Raw genomic sequence first — 23,335 nt, 5'->3', positions numbered from 1 at the left:
AGAAAGAGATCAGAGAATAAACGCACTTGGGGGAACAGGACCCAGCTGCAACTACTGAGGTGCTTGCTGATTTGTTTTCTGTGTTTCCCACAAAAGTGCTGGTGTTCTCCGCAGCCCTGGCTGAGACCCTGTGCTCTTCTCATTATGCAGTCTGTAGTAGATCTTAACCATGCCAGACCTCAGGCTCCATGACCCAGTGCTCTTCCTTGACCTTTACCTTCTGCCAGATCACTGCATTCTGGGCATCTGTCCCCACACTTAAGCTTATCTGTATTTCCCATAGCGTTTTACAAAGTTTCTGTCATTAAAATCGACAAAAAATAAGAAGCAAAAGATGCAAAAATCTTGTTAACCTCTTGAAACAGGATATACATGCTACTAGGTAGCCCTTGACTTTGGGCTTTGAAAAACAGAGGTACTAAGTTGGTCATATACCAAGTTGGTTCAGTATAGTTAATCTAACTCAAGCGCCCCAAAATAGATAACTATAACTATAACGTAAGCAGGGAAACACACCTAACTCAACCCAATTTGTAGCTAATTCAACCCAAGCACCCATTTTATTGAACAAACTCCAATTCACTTGGGATAGTTCATAACATATGGGATGTGTCAGCAATAAACTCAGAAATTTGAGGATAAGACATGTGGCAATATACATTAAGCCTGAAAGATTTTAAAAAAAATAATAATTATAAAAACAGCTAAATAACATCTACCTCTGACTTGTAAATAGTACACTCAGGAAAAGATGTGCTTAAGTTTAAAGTTTGTTTTTTTTTTTTAATTTCTTGAACAGAATTTTGTTTATGTGCTTTTTATGTTAGAATGAAAAAGCAGATAAATTGTACTATTGGCAACCCAAGGAATGACACCTCCAGCTAGTTAGGACGCCCTATCCTGATACTGTAAGACAAGTAGAGAAATAAGGACTTTGGAACGCTGGCGAATCCCAGCTAGAGCTGACTCGATTGCAGCGCCACCGTGGCCAGAGGCGACAAGAGGAGCCAGTTTAAGAACGTGCAGGGATGGAGCATTGTCCTCTGTCAAAACACATATCCACAGGTTCCTAATAAACCATCTTCTGTTCCAGAAAAGAAACTTTGCAAACTAAAGAAAGCTGACTGCAGCGGCAGACCGTGCGGGCAGGACTCCAAGTCGCGCTTGTGCGCATGTGCGGAGGGCTTCGCGCTCAGCCGAGACCGGAAGTCCTGTGAAGGTAAAGCGCGCCCCGCGGAGGGCGGGGGAGTGTCAGACGTCAAGAACTGTCTTCAGGGGCAAGGAGGGCGTCACCGGGAAATCGACTTCAAGTTAGCTTGCTTTGACCCAGGAGAGCACTTTTATTTATTTTTTTCTTCTGTTTTTTAAAGTCTTTATAATACTCCGAGGTCTCTTTTTTAAAAACAATATCCTGTGTTCCTACCTGAAATACAGAGGCTGCTCAGGGGTTTTGATAAGGAGGGGGAGGGGAATCTCTGAGCCTCTTTGCGTTTGAATTTGTGCAAAATTTCAAGATAGGCACTTTTTAAGAGAGCAGTTCCATAGCTACCATCGGATTCTCAGAGCATATGACTGTCACATCGTATTCCATAAAGATCTAATCTGGAACGACGCAAACTGAGGCTCAGGCTCGTCCTCTAGGATGCCTCCTGTTTCAAAATTCCAAGCCCTATTTAATGAACCCACGAGACGTCTGCATCCCTTCTCCTGGAAGGTGCTGTGATTTAGGGATGAAAAGAACCCAATGGCTGCAGGACACATTAAGTGGCATCAGTTGCGGGTAAATCTGGCACCTAGTTATAGTCCCCTGCCCAGGGAACCAGTGGGAAAGCTGTGACGTCGGAAGCTGTGAGCTGGAAGGCTGGCGCTTCCGTTGGAGCAAAGCTGCTAAGGAGTGTTCCTACTTTTAGGGGAGGGGCTCCCCTTGGTCTTGAGAAAAGTAAATAGCAGAACAGGAATTGTCCAAACTGATTAAGAAATTTCCAATAGTTCCTAACTTGAATGGTATGCTGTATCGTTTCAAGGCATATAGTACTATATGTTTATCAAAAGTTAATTCTAGTCCGAAAAATCTGTATAAACTATAACACAGTAGAAATGCCTTTCATGATCATCGAACTGACTTTTTTTTCTCTTTCTGAGAATTGGAAAAACTTCCCTCTCGTGGTCAGTTACAGCATATACCACCCTACTTTGTGCTTACTAATTAGTAATATCGCAGTTTATTTTCAGAAACAACCATTTGATTGTGATTTGCTTTTGTCATTGTGTAGATGTCAATGAATGTGCCTTTTGGAATCATGGCTGTACTCTTGGGTGTAAGAACATCCCTGGATCCTATTATTGCACATGCCCTGCAGGATTTGTTCTGCTTTCTGATGGAAAACGATGCCATCGTAAGTCACAAAAACAAGTATTTATTGCATTATTCTTCTTAATTTTCAATACTGTTTTTGAGTGAACTATGATGGGTTGATAGTCTTCAGTTAGCAGGATGCATCAGAATTACCTTGGAGTTTTATTTTGTTTTGCTTTTTGAAACATGGATAACTACATTTTACTACAGACATGTAAAATAAAAACTACCAGGGTTGGGATACACACACACACACACACACACACACACACATATTTTTGCTCTGTTTCTTTATCTGTGCTACTTTATATTTCATTTTATACCTCTAAATGGTAGGCAAGTAAAAAAACTTAGTCAACATATATTATTATATCTAAAAAGTTAACTGTAGTTTCCTGTCATTAATATTTAATCATTTTAAGCATAACAATACTATTATCAATGTCTTAAAAATCAATGATTCCTCAATAACATCAAATATCTAGTTAGTTTTTATATTTCTCCTCCTAAATTTTTTAATTAGTTGAGACATTCACTTGATACATCTCTTTATTATATAGATTTTCCTTTTTCCCCTTGCAGGTATTTGTTGACTTAACTGACTTTTTTTTTTCCCTGTAAAATTTCTCATTTTTTGGATTTTGCTTTTCATACCTCTGTAATGTCCTTATCTTTTCTATAAACTTGTATTTTTTGGCAAAGATACTCCATAGATGTGTTTATACTTGTACCACATCACATATTTCTTAAAGGCCGAATTTCTCTCTGATATGCAGATACTAACACACAATAAGTATTGGGGGGGCGAATAGAAAGAACTTCACTGAATTAGACCAAGGGGATTGAAGGCAAGGGAGGGAGATGGGAATAGGAAAGACAGTAGAATGAATCAGATATAACTTTCCTATGTTCTTAAAGAATACACAACCAGTGTAAGTCGACATCATATTCAACCACAAAAATGGGAAATCATATGTATGTATAATGTCAAAATACATTCTACTGTCATGTATAACTAAAAAGAAAAATTGAATTAAAAAAAAAAAGAGACACATTTTGTTATGCTCAGATTGGTCATTGTGTTCATTCATCCATTACTGAGTTCCTCAGGAGTCTTTTAACAGTCATTTCCTAGGTCCATTATTTCATCAAGAGTTTCAAATGATAATATTCTACTTTAATTATTTCTTTTAAATTATTAATTGGACTGTCTTTATGAAGAGAACTTTCTCTCATTAACTATTTGCTTACCTAAGATAAAATTTTTATAGTAGAATCAATATATATATTGGACTTTTTTTCTTTATTTGCCAGTATTTAGAATGTTGTTTCCTTGACACCTTGTAAAAGTGGCCAGTGTTTGTTTTTTGTTTTTGTTTTTGTTTTGGTACCAAGGTTTGAACTCATGAACTCAACTACTGAGTCATATCCCCAGCCCTATTTTGTATTATATTTAGAGACAGGGTCTCACTAAGCTATTTAGAGTCTTGCTTTTGCCCAGACTGGCTTTGAACTCAGGATCTTCCTACCTCAGCCTCCTGAGCTGCTGAGATTATAGGCTTGCTCCACCATACCCCATGGTCAGTGTTCTCTTTTAAAAAATTATTATGAACTCATAGATTTTTAAACCTGTTAGAGTCATTACCCTTATTGATGAGCATATTATTTCCTCTTTGCCAGTGGAAGCCACTTCAAACAGTTCCTGACCCAAGTAGTCTTTGTTATCAAAATAGTAAGACATGTTTTCCCTGCTCATCATGTACATTTCATATTCTAGTCCTGGAATCAGCAATTTCTTAAGGAGCACTATTTCCTTTTAATGAGAAATTAAATATAGAAAATATAATCTGTGCCTGAGGATGTCATTGTTTCTAGGTCTTTGGGGGCATCAATGCTGGGAATATACATATTAAAAAGAAAAAGATACATTCTAAATGTGTATGGATATTCCCAGTGCAAAAGGATTAAATATGCAGATACCTTAAGATAAATTTTTTATTGAATCTACTAGTATGGCTAAGTACAAATGAGAGTTTAAACTCATGTTTATTATCTATTCCTGCTTCAAAGATGGTGGAATAGGCCAGTCTAGATATTGTCTATGCTTATGAAAGCAGGCACATTGAAACAGATGAATGATAATTGTTAGGGTAGCTGGTGCAAATATCCATAAGAGACACATCTCTGAGTCAAGCAAAGATTTATTTACAGAGAATATCTGCCAGGCTGCCCTTCTGCAAGGAGCAACAGCCTGCTGAAAAAATTTAACTATATAGTCATGTACAATGAAGTGGTTAAAAAATAACCCAGGGGACTGGAGTTGTGGCTCAGTGGCAGAGAGCTTGCCTTTTACATGTGAGGCACTGGGTTCAATCCTCAGCACCACATAAAAATAAATAAACAAAATAAAGATATTGTGTCCATGTATAACTAAAAAATATCAAAAACCAAAATAACCCAGGGTTCTGTGATTGTTACTTGGCATCTTTGTTGTGGTTTCAGTAGTTAGGGACTCTTTGGAGATGGCTTAACGAGAAGGTCATGCCTGGGTGGGATTCTTAAGATGACAGGTGCTGATTTTCAAAATGGAATTACTTTGGCCTAAGGACCTAACAATAATGAATTTCTTGGAAATTACCCAGCATGCTTGTGCTTGTCTATGAAATTTGCCCCTCTCTTAATATCACAAATTTTGCCCACTGGCAAATATACTGAAGTACAGGATATAGATTCCTCATAGGGCCCACTGTGTACCAAGTGTGGCAAATGTAATCTCACTTGATTCTCAAACCTTCTAGAAGTTTAATGTTACATATGCAATGTCATATTTGACTTGCTTGGAATTTATTTTAATATTTGCTATAGGGTAGAGATTTACGTTTCTCTCCCGAATCATTATTCAGTTATTTCTATAGCATTATTGGATGATCTTTCACATGCTCTCTAATTTTAAAATAACATGCAGTATGTTCTTATGTATACTTTAATCTTTTCTAATCTGAGCTTTCTGTCCTGTTGTATTATCTTCTGTCTATTCCTACACCCATTCTCCACTATTTTAATGATTGCACATTATTATGCATATATGATAATTTATCATATGTTTTAATATCTGTTAAGAGTCTCTCATTTCTCTTCCTACACCTAACCACACTCATAAAATGTCCTTAGGTTTTTTTTTTTTTTTTTTGGTACATGAAATCTGTTTTCCAGGTGAACTTGAGAATCACTTCTTCAGGTTCCAAAACTCTCAGAATTTTGATAAGAGCTTGAAAAATCTTATTTGAGATAATAGAAATTCAGAGGAAACTAGATACATTTTCCAAAATCAGAACTCTTTCAGTTTTCAGATTTGAAATTTTTTCTTTATACCTCCAAATACCATGGCATTTCATAAATGTTTGTTCTTTTTTTAACTTCTTTTTTTTTTTTTTAGGAGAACACTTTTTGTTAGCAACAGATTGTAATAAAGTTTCACAACTCTGATTTAACACCTAATCTTAACTTTGTTCTTCATTAATTAGCATTCGTTTCCTGTCCACGAAACGCATCTAAATGCAGCCATGGATGTGTTCTAACATCAGATGGGCCCCTGTGTTTCTGTCCTGAAGGCTCAGTGCTTGGGAGAGATGGAAAAACATGTAGTGGTGAGTTTATTTGCCTCTTATTTGTTTGAATATAAACATTTTCTAAGTGATACCCCAAAACTGATCTTATTGCCAAAGGAGAATAGATTTTCCAGTATTACACACTGAAAGATATTTATGTAACAGATTAACATATAGATTTAAATTTCTTTTTAGAAAAAATGCATAGTGTAGTGGTTTTGATCAAGGGCTTTGAAGTTAGTCCTTAGGTAGTATTACCAGTTACAGTTACAGCAGTGTGTTTTAGACAATAGTTACTTGACCTCTTTTAGTCTTTGCTTTCTCATCTGTAACAGTACTGACTTGCCTCCTGGATTGAATGAGATGGCAGAGGCAGAGTGTCCTCAGTCTGTTGATTGCACCTAATAAGGAACTCTCTACTTTTATCTTTATAGAGGTTTATGCTTAAAGAAGTCTGGATATAACCCGAGATTAGCAGAAAAGTCATGGACCGCTTTATGATTTTTAAATAAAAAAATAAAAGAGAGGGGCTGGGGATGAGACTCAAGCGGTAGCGCGCTCGCCTGGCATGCGCAGGGCACTGGGTTCGATCCTCAGCACCACATAAAAATAAAGATGTTGTGTCTACCGAAAAAAACCAAAAAAATAAATATTAAAAAAAATTGAAGAGAATGCTAATTTTACGGGATGAAGTGTGCCCATTTTTTTAATTTATACCATACGATTTATTTTTATTTTTTTTAGTCATACATGACAGCAGAATGTATTTTGACATACAATACATACATGAAATGTACATACATCAATCATATTGTCTATTCTATTCTGCTGGAAGTGTGCCCGTTTTTTAGAATTAAAAGTAAAGCCAATTAAGATTTTTTAAAACCTAGGAAATGCAAAAGAAGTCAAGAGACTGAAAATGCAAGAGAGAAAAAAATGCATTACTCATTAGAAAGAGTTAGACCAGCTACCACACCCATTAAAACTTACTGTGTTCTTCAACCAGTTGTCAGCATGCTTGTTCTTGAACTCAGGGTTGCAACAAGAGGATGGGGGCCATTGGAATGTGAGGCATTATCATTCAAGATGTTGAGTTTACTGAAGAGGGGCACTTAGGATATTCTGAAAAATAAACTTGATTGCAGCTGTCTGAATGATTGAGGAGGTGGTTTTCAAAATCAACATGTAATTGGTACATTCCATACTTTGATGAAAATTATAATATATTGAATGACTTAACATCATTACAAAGCAACTGTTTTTTGTAGGCTGTTCATCACCTGATAACGGTGGCTGTAGCCAGCTCTGTCTTCCTCTCAGCCCAGTATCTTGGGAATGTAGTTGCTTTCCTGGGTATGACCTACAACCAGACCAAAAAAGCTGTGCAGCTTCAGGTTAGTGCTGGGGTTGTTTGGAAGTGTGTTTCTGCCAAAGATAACATGAAAGTATTTTATTTAGAAAGATGGGAAGTTGAATTACTTTTGGCTTCTTGATAGAAGATCTGATTTTTTTATTTTTGGAAATGGAAAATGAATCTTATGAATATGAATAATTAATTATAACATAAATAATTATCATGTTTTTAAAGAATATTTCTGGCATCCAGCAAAAATATTTGCCATAATGTCATATATGGTATTTTTAGTAGATAAGAAAGTTGTGGGGGCTGGGGATATAGCTCAGTTGGTAGAGTGCTTGCTTCGCATGCACAAGGCACTGGGTTCAATCCCCAGTATCACCAAAAAAAAGAAAGTATAACCAGAATAGTCTTAAATACCTTATAGTATTTAAGTATATACTTATATACTTTATAGTTAAGAAGTGTTTAATAATATTTGTTAGTTGATTTGATTTTCATCTCTCTAGTGAATGCAATAATTATAATACTTTGATAAATTCTGTTCTTTTCATGTTAAAATTTAATATTAAATTATATGCTTCTGCTATTTTTTCATCTTATGATATTTATCTCTTGTGTCCTTCAACAGCTTTGGAAATCTTAGATTTATGCCAAATGCATTTCATCTCTCCTGAATGTTAATTATGCTGATAATTGGAATAACATAATAATGATTCTATATAGCTGGACTTAGAGCACAATACTCTCAACTTTTCAAGGCCTCAATAGTATAGTATAATTTGAGTACTGAGAATACTCAAGGGGTCTTATTATAAATTTAAATAATCACATGTCCCTTTCAGAAGAGCCTAGGTCAAGGAAGTTTATTTATTCTAATATGAATTCAATATGTGTGAAACAAGGAGATTACAGCCCTAAGATTTGCATCATTTAATTTTGCTTTTGGTAATTTAGTGTAGCTTTTTAAAAATAATTTGCATTTTAAAAGCAGACATCTAGAGAAGAAGAATCTAGTGATGAAATTCTGGCAATGTGCTACTTCATGGTACAAAATGGCTTCCTGCCTGTCTTTGCCTATATCACACTGGTGGAAAACTAAGAAGACTAACATTGTAGAAATTGAAGAAGAGGGTTCAATGAAAGGGAAGAGTCAGAAGTGCCTTTTGTGTTTTAAGGCATGCTTTAAACATAGACATATTGGAAATTTAATTAACAGGACCACAACCATTTTTGATGTTTGCCAATTCTCAAGATATTCGTCATATGCACTTTGATGGAACAGATTATGGAACCCTGCTCAGCAAGCAGATGGGAACAGTTTTTGCACTAGATCATGACCCTGTGGAAAATAAGGTATGAGTTTGTTGCCTGAACAGATGTGAGTGTGCTATAAAGACAGAACAGAGGAGATTATCCTAACAGATGACATTGGCTACTTGAAAATCTTCTGTTAAACTGAGAATGATTAGACCTGTAACAACTTACATGTAGATAGTGGAACATCATTTGGGAAATTATAAGGCTTTCCTGTTATCATATCCCTATACAGGGTTCTTGATGGGATTCACTGATTTTATTGGGGCTGATTGTACAGGATTATCAGGTTAGTTTCCTCTTTGGAGATGAGGATGGGAGACTAGCACAAGTTCATGCAAAAGGAGCTCCATAAATAGGTTTTTTAACTATTTGCTAGTAGTGGGAAGAATAGGGGGTTAAGGTTGGGCCAAAGTATAAATTAGTAATTTGCATTTAATACATGTCATTGAGAGAGGGAATTGCATGACCTTTGAACTATGAAAATCTGAAAGCACAGTTTTATGACTGTTGTGGGAATGGCAGTCTTGCAACATTATTTATATAATACTCAATTTTACATAAAAGTATTTTTATGTAACTTAGAATTTATATATTATTAAGGCTGACCAGTCCCTCTTTTATTTCTTCTTTTTTTAAATATCCAGAATATGTTTATTTACTTTTAAAATAGTTCCATTAACTAACTTAATGATTAATGTTCTTATTTTTTTACTACTCAAACTCTGGTATTTGGCCCAACTAGCATCAACCTCACCTGGAAATACAACTACAAGACTAGTAGGCTCCTCTCCAGTCCACTGAATCCAAATCTACATTTTAACAAGATTTCCAGGTGATTCATAAACAAATTTGAGTTTGAGAAACACAGTTCGAGTAGAGTTTTTTCATGAGAAGTACCCATATTTGTCTTTATGAAATATTATCTCTTCTTTACAAATGTAACTCATCAAATAATAATTCATTCACAAAACGGGAACTCATTAAATAATAGCCTATTAAAAATGGTATGAGCCAGAAGACAATTTAATGGAATTTGTGGAATTTTAATCATGAGCACATATGTTTACCTAAACCTATAATTGATGAGATTATTAGGTAAACATGAGCTCCCGGTTAAAATTCCACAAATTCCATTAAATTGTCATCTGACAATTTAATACTCTGATGAAATTCTTATGTCTGATAGCCTGCATACTAGATTGAAAAAGAACTTTGTGCCTATAAAATTGGATAAGACAGATAAATTAAAATAAAATTATATTAAGTTTAGAGATGAAAGGAACCTTAGGAAATATCTAACTTCCTCATTTTTGTAATCTGGAAAATTGAGGTTAAGTGACTTGGCCAAAGCAGTCCTGCAAATAAATTAGAAAACTGAGAGGAACCTATGTCTCTTGAGTTACCCTGAAGTGCAGTGCTGTGTGAACAGAAGATACAGCTTACCTAGTGTCCTCATTAAATTACACATCATTGCTCCCTTTCAGGCTGTAGAGGCCACTGATGTGTTCCAGTGCAAAGACTATATTATTGACCAATGATCAAATATTCTTTTAACCTTTATTTTATTTATTCATATTTTATGTGGTGCTGAGGATTGGACCCAGTGCCTCACACATGCCAGGCAAGTGCTTTACCACTGAGCCATAACCCCAATCTCCAATGATCAAATATGAAAAAACAATGAGTAGACTATGTGCCAGGAACTAAGAATTTATGTATGCATATCATGTGACCTCATGAGGCTGATATTATATTCCTATTCTACCAATAAGAAAACTAAGACTCTGAGACACTAAGTAACTTGCTTTTGGTTACACACATCTGGGAGCAGCATAGTTGGGGTTTAGTTGCTGATGTGTCTAACTAATTTTTAAACTGGGCTCTTAACAATTTCACTTGGTGACCTGAAGACTTACTCATCCCCTTTGTCTATGTTCCATGTTCAGTTTTTAAAGACAAATCAGAAACACCTGTTTTCTCTATTGCAGATATATTATGCCCACACAGCTCTGAAATGGATAGAGAGAGCTAATATGGATGGTTCCCAGAGAGAAAGACTTATTGAGGAAGGAATAGATGTGCCAGAAGGTCTTGCTGTGGACTGGATTGGCCGCAGATTCTACTGGACAGACAGAGGGTATGTTTCCTGGTTCACTTTTAAACCACAGGAGATGGAAGCAATGAAAGAGATATACCACTTGCTTTATCCTCCATTTTGAACACAGATAAATATTGCTGGGTGCTTGGCATCCAGCCAGTGGAGGAGACAGGCCCTATTGCTGTCCACTTCCCTGCCTCTGCCCACCATCAAGCAAGATACTCCTCCCTTCATCAAGACTGAATCCATATCCACAGAAGGATTTCAAAGACCAAGAAAGCAGCCATCTGTTTTTGCCCCTCAGATTGTGTGTGTGAGAAACCCAAGGCCTGTCTGAACACAGTTAGTAAGCATTCTTTGAGTAATGCTGAGGATGAGGCACTCTCCTAGGTAACATGGGAGAATACAAAGGAGAATGGGATGTGTTCGTCTTTGCAGTCAGCTCTTAGTTTATTTGGGGAGGTAAGGCATATTTCCTTAGCAAAACCTTAAGTACTTGGATTAAATATCAGTACAAGAAATGTCGAGGCCTTGTATAATTGCTCAGTGAAGGGTGTACACTCCCCAAGGGATTGCTGGAAGGAGTTTCAGAAATCAGCTAGCCTAAGTGTGTTCTTTTTACACGTGAAGAATGTAAAGCTCATAGAGTCTGAATTATTCCAGGGTTCTCAGCATTCAAGAGATAAATGTCGTTCCTGTTGAGCCAGCATGAAGTCGGGCTTAGGGAGTTTTGATGAAATTTCAGGGAAACAGAGGGATGGTCCACTTTCCTTTTGGTGGGTAACCACAGAATCATAGTGAAGTTGGGGTATTTCTGTCCTCTGGGTACCCTACTCTCAGGGCTGCTCTGTGTGAGCCTGGGAACAGAACAGGGTGGGGTGGAGGAGAGTCAATAAGAAGGATTGCATTCCTTATGGTGCCAGAGGAACCTTAAACCAGAGCCCCTCACAGGAAAATATGAAGGGTGCTGTGTGTTCTAGGATATTTTGTCAAAATAACTGAGTGCCATGAAGTAAAACGGTAGCCATCCTGGATATCAGGCAACTATGCAGTCGTGTTTCACCTCTGTGAAGACAGCACTTCTTACATGGCCAAGTCCCAGGGAATGGGTTTATATGCTTAAGTGTAGGTTTTCCATGTCCTAGAAAATCTCATTTGGTCTGGATAACTGATAGGAAACAGGTTCTACAAAACAAGCCACATGTACAGTATGGTGTAAAGTTATGTATAAAATGGCCCTTCTGTTTTCAGGGTGAGTTTATTTTTTACACATTCATTATTCATTTGTTCACTTAACCAGACCTTTATTACTTTATTATTTGTATGTTTACTTATTGAACAACTATAATGCATTAGACCCTGGGCTAAGAGCCTTATACCCATGATACTATAAAATCCCAAAGAGGTAAGTTTTCTTACCTCCAGTTTAAAGGTTAAGAAAATCAATAGTCAAAGAGGTAAAATGACTTTCCCAAGATCAAGGAGCATATAAGTAGTAGATATGAAATTGGAATGCAAGAATAACCATCTCTAAAGCTTATCCTCTTAATAATTAAAGAGATGGGCTGGGATTATAGCTCAGTGGTAGAGCTATACTAATATCCTGTGATATTAAATTACATAGTAACTCTTTGCCAAAGAGGAGCCAAAGAGGGATTGTTATAGTCTCTACTGGCCTAGGAATAGGCACGTTCAAATTAATATCTTACACCTAGGAAGCTCTACCACTGAATTATACTTACCCCATGGTTCAATTTCTAGCACCACAGAATAATTATGGAGATGTTCTGCCTCCTTCAATCAGAGTTGATTAATGTGCTCCACCCAGAGTCATGTAACAAATTCAAGTCAGTTATCAAAATTATAAATCATAATAGCAGCCTCCTCCATGTTGAACTACTGAATAGAAATTTTAAATATCATCTATGCATAATAATAGAACTCAAACATAGTTGTTCTTGTAAGAGTAAATTTTTTTTTTTTTAAAGAGAGAGTGGAGAGAGAGAGAGAATTTTTTAATATTTATTTTTTAGTTTTTAGGCAGGCACAACATCTTTGTATGTGGTGCTGAGAATTGAACCCGGGCCGCACGCATGCCAGGCGAGCGCGCTACCACTTGAGCCACATCCCCAGCCCCAAGAGTAAATGTTGATCAGGATGACAGTTGTCAACCACTCTTAGGCTTTCTAAGGATGCTTGGTCTTCTCATATTTCCTCAAATTTGCAAGTCACCTCTAATTTTAACAGTGTTTGATTAATAGCATCATGGTACCTACTGCAGAGGCAATGCCTTCAAGAGATAGAAACCTCCATATCCTGGAGAATAAGACCTCAAATCCCCTACTTTATTGACTTCAGTAATAACTAGTCCTTTTTAAGTCCTCACCCCTCTAAAGGCAGCTGCTAAAAGACAACCTTTAATTTATCTGCAAATGAGAGGTTTATAGTTTGAAAACCTTGATATTAGTTAGAAATTGGATTTAAATACTGAGATTCTAATCCTGTGATATTAGATTACATAGTAACTCTTTGCCAAATGGGAACCAAAGAGGGATGGTTATAGTCTCTCCTGGTGTAGGAAAAGGCATGTTCAAATTAACATCTTACACCTAGGAAGGAAACTAATTAATAATTTCACTGGCTATTATTTAGTATTAAGGAATCCTGATTTCTAAAGCCAATTGCCCTGTAAAAAAAGAGCCAAGAAGGTAAATGTGTTTACTCATTCTATGGGGGTAACAGAAACTACCATAAGATTAAAATTTACTCTTAGGATTCTTGATGGACAGCTCATATCCTGGAAACTGGGTGGGCTCTTGTCTTGGAGAATCCCCTTTTACTTATCTTGTCCCCTTGTATTTTAATTTCCTGGTATAAATATTGGGATACTAATTAAGAATATGTTTCAAAACAATAGAATTTGTGGGCTTCTTGGTGCTAACTTTGTGTTTGTGTGTGTGTGTGTGTGTGTGTGTATGTGTGTATGTGTGTGTTAGAGAAAGAGAAAAAAGGGTGGGGATGGGGGGAATAGTTCAGAATGTTTATCTTTGCATACCAGGAGCAGAGAACTTTCGTTTAAAAAATCAAGTTGAAAATAACAAACCCCTTTATTTTATATATATTTTAGGAAATCTCTCATTGAAGGGAGTGACTTAAATGGAAAACATCGTCAAATAATCATTAAGGAGAACCTATCTCAGCCCCGAGGAATTGCTGTTCATCCAGTGGCCAAGTAGGTATTTAAGACAATAAGGCACCTTTCTGCATAGGTCATATGACAGTTCATATTTGTTATGCCAGGGTCCATAATTTATCTTAAGACTTCAGGTGGTCAGTGGAATCAGAAGCCAAGAAAATCCATGAGATCTATAAATGTTCAGAAATGATGTGGCTAGCAAGCATTCTTCATCTTTTTAATGTCTTTTGATTTTCTGTTCTTATGTAGTAATTTTGTTGACATGCCTTTTTATTTTAAGCAAATTCAATTTCTTTTTTTAAAAATAGGCTGTACATCATTAACCAATTAGACTTAAGTCCATTAATTTACTCTTTAAAAATCTACATGATTATTTATTGAGCAGAAAAGAATTTGGATTGTGTGACTTATGAATTTCATTTAGGGAAGCCATAAGATGATTTCACATGACAGGCTATTTCTAGATTTAGACAAGATTAAATATAAATTATGAAAATTTAAAAGATTTTATGCTGTTTATTATTGAATTAGTATCACATTTTAGCTTAGAGGTTAGAGAATTAAGGAGAATAAAGGATTCCTTCCTGGTTGTTAAAAAGCAAAGACAAAAACCAACCCAGTTTTATTTATGATGGAAATTTCACAGGGGTCCATGGGAGATAATATATTGTAGTAATTGAGAATTGATTTGTAGTCAGCCAAATTAAAGCAGTGCGAATATAACCAACTCTAAACAGGCCAATAAGTATATATTGAACCATACTGACTTAAAAAAAAAAAAAAAAAGTAGGTGTCCAGCACCTGATTATGGAACTTAAAATTAGCTGAGTAAACAGTGCATTGTAAAACTGGAAAACAGATAAATATTCTTTTCCTTTTATGTTATACTTTTACTCATGCATAACAGAAAACAGATGTTGGGTGTGTGGGAGACTCCCCGCTGCAGTTATGTTTTAGTCTCCTGAGAACATCACAGAATCCCTGACCCCTCTCCCTTCTCTCAGAAGGGTGCCAAGTCCAAGAGCGCCAAATTCAAAGGTTTTCTCAACCAATCCCTGCAGGACAGTGTCCACTCCCAGTTCCTGAGTCACCCTGCCAATCAGCACCTGCCACGTCCCCTAGTCAACCCTTCTTAAGCCGAAACTTATAAGCATACCCTCTCTGCTCTCTTCCCTCTGCCGTCTTCCTCTCTTCCTCTCTTCCTCTTCTTTCTCTCCTCGCACTTCTTTCTTCTCTATTCCTCTCTGTTCTCTTTCTCTCTGTCCTCCTCCTCTCCTCTGCTCTCTGCCTCTCTTTTTCTTCCCCTTCGGGCAGCCCCCCAATAAAATCTCTTGGTCGAATCTCCGCCTTGGGTGAGTCACTTGCCTTTCAACAGGCTAACAAGATTCATGACTTTTCAGTAATTTCAGAGTATTCACTCAAGCACACTTTGATAATATTACTACAATTTTTAAACTAATTGCTTTTTAAATCTAATGATCTGATCTGTAATTCAGTATTTCTTGTCCAAGATGTTTTACATAGACCAGATACTTGTTTTGCTTCTGAAAATTATTTGTTTTCAAGAGACCATGTTATATTCTCTCTGCATTCTTCAGTGTACCACTTTAGTATGTCCAAACATCATTTTTATTGATATTCTCAATGATAAGAAAGTAGAAGAACCTTTTCAAGCAGATTTCATTTATTGTGTGCTTTCTTGATTAAAGGAGATTATTCTGGACTGATATGGGGATTAATCCACGAATTGAAAGTTCTTCCCTTCAAGGCTCTGGCCGGCTGGTGATAGCCAGTTCAGATCTGGTAGAGCCCAGTGGTATAACCATTGACTACGTAATGGACACATTGTATTGGTGTGATGCCAAGCGGTCTGTGATTGAAATGTCCAGTCTGGATGGTTCCAAACGCCAAAGACTTGCCCAGAACGATGTAGGTGAGGCTTTGGGTGGGTGATTTCTTCATCTTGATTGAGTGTTCAGTGTAAAGCATGTTTACACACACATACACACACACACACACACTCTTAACCATACAGTGAGAAAGGAATAGGGGCACTTCTTCAGGGAATTATGAGCTATGAGGATCACTTTAACATTGAAATGTTTTGTAAAAGGTAGTGTTGTATAATCATTTCTCTTTTCCAAGATTTCTCAAAATCAGCATGAAAATATTCCATTTTTTTGAACTTACTTGGGAATAAAAACTTGGTTCATCTATTATCATTTCTCATGTTTTAGAAAATTTCATTTCACAGCAGTGATGATATCATTTTCAGACACTGATGAATACCAGTTGATAACATGTGCAAATATTAATGAATATAGTTTGTCCACTGTTGTGTTTTCACATTTTGTATGGGGTATCATTATTGTCATAAATATCTTTAAAACACTACAGCATTTAAAATAGAAGTATAAATGTCTTTGAAACTATATAAGCAGCGTGAGATTCATTATGATTCAGGGAATTTGCAAAGACAGTTTTTGAACTGGGCCATGTAGTAAATAGATGGTGACAAAAGGCAAAAATTGGCCTTTGTATGTTATAAATGCTGGGACATGGTGACTGAACTTAATTCTGAATTTACTAGGAAGGCTTTGAATGTTCTTGAGCAGGAGATGTAGACAAGATTGGCATCTCTGGATGACCACTTAGATAACAGTGTAAGGGGTTGGACTAGAATTTAGGTAGAAAAAAAAAAACAAAAAAACAGGAGGCTACATCAGTTTTCCAGGCAACAATTAATGAAAGTCTGAGTATAAAACATTGTCATTTGAAAGTGGAATGGAGAATTAAAAATTATTGTGGGGGCTGGGGATGTGGCTCAAGTGGTAGTGCGCTCACCTGGCATGCGTGCGGCCCGGGTTCGATCCTCAGCACCACATACAGACAAAGATGTTGTGTCCGCCAAATACTAAAAAAAAAAATAAATATTAAAAATTCTCTCTCTCTCTCCCAATCTCTCACTCTCTCTTTAAAAAAAATTATTGTGGATTTAAAAAAAACTGAGAGGATATAATAACAGGTAGGATATAGAAGATGAGAGCCAGGAAAGTATTGAAGATGTTTTGGAGATTTAGAAAACTGGTTGGAGAGATAAAAAAAAAAAAAAAAAAAAAAACAAGGTCTCTATCATTTAGGAAATTAACAAACTATAAATCTGTATAAAACATTTATTTTGCCTGTTTTCTTTAGTTTTAAAGGCAATCATGTTTTAGATTTCTGTTATATGTGAAATAGGGTAAGATAAGTATGATTTAAACTTTTTAGGTATTTCTAAGGTGTTTTTTTTTTAAACGAAACACATACCTCATAATAAATGATAAACTTGTATACAGTTTTAGCTCTACCCACCCATGTACTTAACAGGTTTTTATTCAATTGTCATAGAAGGTGGAGATACAGGGCTTAATAAAAAATAGGATTTCTGTGAAGTCATGGAATCTGGTTGAGGAGACATAAATATTTTTAAAATATTTCCCAAATAAATATAAAATCATGACTTTGACATAGAGGGTAAAAAGGGACTTGAAATTTCCTAATTAGAATGTAAAAAACTGGGTTCAATCCTCAGCACCACATAAAAATAAAGATATTGTGTCCACCTATAACTAAAAAATAAATATTTTTTTAAAATATTGTGAGACTTTCTATTGAAGACTATTATCAAATAATTTTATATTAAATTATCTAAATAACTGTCCCCATCATTATAAAGCCATCTACTAGTATTTATTTGATGGTTTTACAACAGCCAATTCAGGATTTTTAACATAAAGATTGAATGAATTCATTTTTAATTTTAAAAAATCAATTAATTATGGCTCTTTGATAAAAAGTAAGGATTATGTCTAGTATGGCTTATTTGTGGAAACACTATAGCTAATTCTAATATGTGCATCTACATAGATGGACATACCTTGAGGACATCATGCTAAGTGAAATAAACCAGTCCCCCAAAGAGAAATACTGTATACAGTTCCACTTATTTGAGGTATCTAGAGTAGTTGAATTCATACAGACAGAAAGTGGAAAAGTAGGGCTGGGATTGTGACTCAGTGGTAGAGCGCTTCCCTAGTGTGGGCGGGACCCAGGTTCGATCCTCAGCACCACACAAAAATAAAGGCATTGTGTTGTGTCCATCTGCACCTAAAAAATAAATATTAAAAAAAAAGAAAGTAGAAAAGTATTTACCAGGGGTTAGAAGGGAGAAAGAAATGGAGAGTTGTTTAATCAGTATAAGGTTCCACCTTTACAAGATGAAAAAGTCATGGAGATTGTTTCCACAGCAATTTGTTAATATACTTAATACAACTGAACTGTATGTTTAGAAATGGTTAAAATGGTAAATTTTGTGTAAGGTGTTTTTGCCATAATAAAAAGAGCTATAGCACCCAGCCTGGCTGCACATGCCTATAATCCCAGCAGTTTGGGAGGCTGAGGCAGGAAGATCGAAAGTGCAAAGCCAGCTTCAGCATCTTAGCAAGACCCCAAGTGCTCTGGGTTTGATCCCTGGTACAAAACAAAACAAAAACAAAAACAAAAAACTATAGCTATGAAACAAAATTCCCTTACTGTTTGTATTTCTGATAATTTGGGACAAAGGGCTAGAGACTGAAGTGAATCTTATACGTCTTGGGCAACAGTGATGAGTGGACTCACTGTTGCCAGGACAAGTTATTTGAGTGTGCTGCCAATAGAGGGAGACATTTATTCTAATCCAGAGAATCTCTTGCTCATTTGCAAAAAGATTGACCTGGGAAGTGTGAATAAACATGATTCAAGATTCCAAACTTGGGTTTCCTTAGCTTTAATGTTTAACTGTTAAAGATAGTTTGTGAAAATGTTCCAATGCTTTTCTTGTACTTGGATCCCTTGTGAAAGCAGTTTTAATGGTATGGGAGGTGAGTTTGCTTGAGGAGGAGTCAAGGAAGCCCACAAAATGGTCAATAACTAGGTGCCATGAAAATGGAGGCATCAGATAATACATGACTCTTTCAAAAAAAAAACCTTCTTTAGGAAAGAGACAAAAGATAGAGGGTTCAGGGAGGTGAGGAAATTAAAACAGAAGAGAGGATACGAGTAGACTGAGGGAAAGAAGCTGGTGGAGTGAGGAGAGTGACTGTGTAGGAGATAGAAGTAATTGCTGATGAAATAAGACCCTATAAAAGATGGGAAGGATGACACCAGGAGCACAGTCACTGTCTAGAATTAGGTAAGAGGAGAGAGAGGAAAGGAGGTGGGGGCCTAACTCAGGGAGATATGTTGGTAGAAACAGAATTTGAAGAAACACTCAGTTACCTCAAAGTTGTAAAAATTCTTCCAGCAACCTGTGATTTTGCCCTACTGCTTATTACAGCCATTCAAAAGACAAGGAACGTGAAGCAAAGAGCAGCAAAATAGCTTTAGTTTGTAAAGAGTGTTAGGTGTGTTCAGCATCAAATATGCCTGCCTTGACCTCTTTCTTCTAGGTTCTGTTAAGACAGTCATTTCTGGATTTTTCTAGGACCTCAACCACGAGGCTCCCATTCTAAAATGTGGTTCCCTCATCATGGGGGTTCTCCTTGCTGAGTAACTGCAGTTAAGAACTGATTAGTGTAAGAATCATGTAGATTTTAAGATTTGTCTTCTTGTAGATATTCACTGAAAAGATCATGAAGGCATATTTAATAAATTTGAATTGCTTTCAGGTCATCCATTTGCTGTAGCTGTGTTTGAGGATCACGTGTGGTTCTCAGATTGGGCTATGCCATCGATAATAAGGGTGAACAAGAGGACTGGCAAAAACAGGGTACGTCTCCGAGGCAGCATGCTGAAGCCCTCCTCACTGGTTGTGGTTCATCCATTGGCAAAACCAGGTACACTGGAGATGTTATGCAGTCTTTCCTTGGCTGGAATCTGCAACTATTCTAATTGATAGCCAACAGTGGGGAAGAGGGGGTTTTGCATTTTTCACTAATCTGTATAAATATTAAGATTTTCTAAGATTTTGACTTCATTTTAATTAAGACAGTTTGAAGTTTGGTGATTTAAGCTTATCCCTAATTTGGTAGTGTTGGTAATCTGGGCTTTATATCACCAACCTTATCTTTTCTCCAGTAGCTTTTACTTCAGATTTCAAAGACCCTCAGGCAAAAGGCACCAAGGACAGGCATTTTAGGTGCTTGCAGTGGAAGCTTCCACCCACACTTGGGCTTTTCCCCACCCCCTGACATGCCAGTAAGTGAATGTTGGAGAGGAATAAGCAAATGGAGGAAGCATCTAGCTTCTTACTGTAGCTCTTCTTTCTGAATTGTCTTTTGTCAGTGTGACTAGATTATGAGTCAGGAAATAAGAATCACATCTGACTAAAGAGCTTTTTGAATAAAATTACTGGCTGTACTCAGTAAATACTCACAAGGTCATCACATTCTGAGCTTACCTTAGAATCAGTGGCTCCTTTTGGGAACTCTTCTGAAATGGCTCTTGACATTCCCTCACTATTGATACACTGAGCTGCTCTCCCCAAAAGCTGTGGACTGTGATTTCTATCAGTAGCATCCTTTACAAACTCATCTGTGAATTAACCTCTTCTCCACTAGGTGCAGATCCCTGCTTACATCAGAATGGGGGCTGTGAACATATTTGTCAAGAGAGGTTTGGAACCGCTCAGTGCTCATGTCATGAAGGTTTTAAGAAAGCCCCAGATGGGAAAACATGTCTGGCTCTGATGGGTCATCAGATATTGGCAGGTAATGTAGTAGATTATATAGTTAAATTTTCTTACCTGGGCCTAGGAATATAGCTGTATATCCATCCTTCTGCAGCTTTTGCTGATTTTTAATATTTTATATTATTAAAACTCCCATTTTTAGGAATGCTAAGAGTGTGTTTGGGTCCCACCACCCCTGTTGAGTTTTGAGTTCCTTATTACAACTAAATTCAATTTAAAAATATTTCCACTGTGAAATTTAAGCTCCAACTGCTTTCCCCACCTTTCTTTCCTATTTATTGTGGAGTGGACACAGGCTTGGAAATAAAAGTCAGCATTTGTTGTACAGAAGTTCAGATCCTGAGAAACAGATTTGGGATCCAGCAGATGGAAGAAGATGCAAGACACAGTTGGGATCTAGACATACTTTATTCAGGGATGGCAATAACCCTCAACCCCTAGCTCCCAGCTCCAGCTTTAGCCCCTAGTCAGTTCCATTTTGCCTCCAAGCCATTTCCTCAGGCCTTTTTTAAATGCAGGCCAAAAAAAGAAGGCAGACTGCCTACAGGTTACCTTGGACAGTGCTCACAAACAAATGTTTGTGTACTTGAGTACATACTTTGAATTAGAGTGGTGATGACCTTGACTACACACAGAAAACACCTGAAGCCCAGAGGTGGGAGCCTAACTACAGCCATTTGGGGCCTACCTTACAGCATTTTTATCATCTCACAAAAATGTTGAGACATTTTGTTTAGAAGTTTTATGTCCTCAATTTTAGAGGAGTAATATGCAGTCTCCCTATCATATGACAGATCATAGGAAACCACAAAGTCCTTTATAAAATATAACAGAATATTAAATAAGTATGGGAAGTCTAGCCTGAAAAGGCTTGGTACCTACTATTTTTTGTTTGTTTGTTTGTTTGTTATATATCTTTTGGTGGCACTTGGAATTAAACTACTGAGCTATATCCCCAGACCTTTTAATTTTTAAAAAATTTTTAGTTGTAGGTGGACACAGTACCTTTATTTTATTTATTTATTTTTATATGGTGCTGAGGATCAAACCCAGTGCCTCACACATGCTAGGCAAGCACTCTTCCACTGTGCTACACCCCCAACCCAGAGACCTTTTCATTTTTAAAAACTATTTTGAGACAGGGTCTCACTAAGTTCCCAAGGCTGGCCTCAAACCGGTGATTCTCTGGACTCAGCCTCTTTTTTTTTTTTTTTAAAGAGAGAGTGAGACAGGGGAGAAAGAGAGAGAGAGAATTTTTTAATATTTATTTCTTAGTTTTCGGTGGACACAACATCTTTGTTTGTATGTGGTGCTGAGGATCAAACCCGGGCCGCATGCATGCCAGGCGAGCTACCACTTGAACCACATCCCCAGTCCCTGGCCTCAGCCTCTTGAGTTGCTAAGATTATAGGTGTGTGCCACCATGTCCAGTGACTACCTTTTTTTTTTTTTAAAGAGAGAGAGAGAGAGAGAGAATTTTTTTAATATTTATTTTTTAGTTTTCAGTGGACACAACATCTTTATTTTATTTTTATGTGGTGCTGAGGATGGAACCCAGCACCACGCGCATGCCAGGTGAGCACGCTACCACTTGAGCCACATCCCCAGCCCTGACCACCTTTTTTACAAACTAAATATGATTTTGAGAAAGAAAAAGGAAGAGTAAACCAAGTATGGTATGTAATTCACTTGGCTCCCTTCAGTAATGCCCAAACAATCGAGGAATATTGGAGTCATTTCTTGATATCTTTCTACCAAAAATATACCAAAGATAATTTAAATTGTATTAAAATTTCTTAGAGAATTCATATGTATCTGTTAGGTACAATATAAACATAACTTAGTGACATAGTGACAATAAATGAATTTATCTATACATGGACTGGAGCTGAATATTTTGGATTTTCAGAATTTTCTCTTATTTTGTTGCCTTAAAACAACAGTTTTATGCCTCTTAGTCTCAGGATTATAGGTGGCACACACCTATAATCTTACACACTTAAAAAAATTTGAGAATCTCAAAAGAGTTTTTGTATGAATTATGTCTTTTAATATTTGTGATTAAAAATTAAAATAAAATTTTTTACAACTTTATCAAAACTATAACAATAAATCTCTTATCTACTAGTATAGTAATTTTTTATAACAATTAAATGAGCATACTTTCAAGAGCAAAAAATGGTCAAGAGTTTTAAAAATTAACAATTCTTATTGCTTTATCCTGAGCTTCTTGTGAAACTTTTTTTTTTTTTTTTTTTTTTTGTGGTGTCAGTGTTGTACCCAGCGGTGCTTTGTCACTGAACTACATCTTTTTATTTTTTGAGATAGGATCTCACTAATTTTCCCCACGTTGGCTTCAAACTTGCAATCCTCCTGCATCTGACTCCTGAGTATCAGGAATTTTTAATGTGCATGTTAGTGCAACTTCTGATGGAATTTGATGTCATTACCTTAATTCAGGTTGTGTAATCAACAGTTTTGCCCACCATTGCTTTTGCCATATCAGCACCAGTATGAACACAGTGAGAAGAGGCAAATTATATCCTAGTATTATTTTAAAACCAGATTTGACCTTATGGATTCCATGCAGTGGGACCCGGGGGCCTGTGGAATGCACTGTAGAGAACTGCTATCTTAGGGAATCCATTTCTGCCACTTTGGGGAGGGGGTGGGTGTGTGTATCCCATG

At 36.6% G+C, this 23,335-nt stretch overlaps 1 protein-coding gene and 1 non-coding gene across 2 annotated transcripts in view; both read left to right on the top strand.

The window, feature by feature from the left end:
* Egf (epidermal growth factor) overlaps positions 1-23,335 on the top strand; it is an 84,462-nt gene that overhangs the window by 35,335 nt on the left and 25,792 nt on the right. Inside the window, exons 6-15 of the mRNA XM_076864724.2 lie at positions 1,094-1,219; positions 2,274-2,396; positions 5,881-6,003; positions 7,233-7,358; positions 8,541-8,677; positions 10,630-10,778; positions 13,867-13,971; positions 15,645-15,868; positions 19,626-19,793; positions 20,517-20,666. Coding sequence (XP_076720839.2) covers positions 1,094-1,219; positions 2,274-2,396; positions 5,881-6,003; positions 7,233-7,358; positions 8,541-8,677; positions 10,630-10,778; positions 13,867-13,971; positions 15,645-15,868; positions 19,626-19,793; positions 20,517-20,666 — 1,431 coding nt within the window. The remainder of the gene's footprint in view (positions 1-1,093; positions 1,220-2,273; positions 2,397-5,880; positions 6,004-7,232; positions 7,359-8,540; positions 8,678-10,629; positions 10,779-13,866; positions 13,972-15,644; positions 15,869-19,625; positions 19,794-20,516; positions 20,667-23,335) is intronic.
* Positions 7,633-7,705, top strand: Trnaa-cgc (transfer RNA alanine (anticodon CGC)). Its single transcript has one exon. It is a non-coding gene; the product is annotated as a tRNA-Ala (tRNA).

Source organism: Callospermophilus lateralis, chromosome 8, assembly GCF_048772815.1.
Source record: "Callospermophilus lateralis isolate mCalLat2 chromosome 8, mCalLat2.hap1, whole genome shotgun sequence".
In the NCBI taxonomy this organism is placed as follows: domain Eukaryota; kingdom Metazoa; phylum Chordata; class Mammalia; order Rodentia; family Sciuridae; genus Callospermophilus; species Callospermophilus lateralis.
This window is presented reverse-complemented; position numbering and strand designations above follow the sequence as displayed.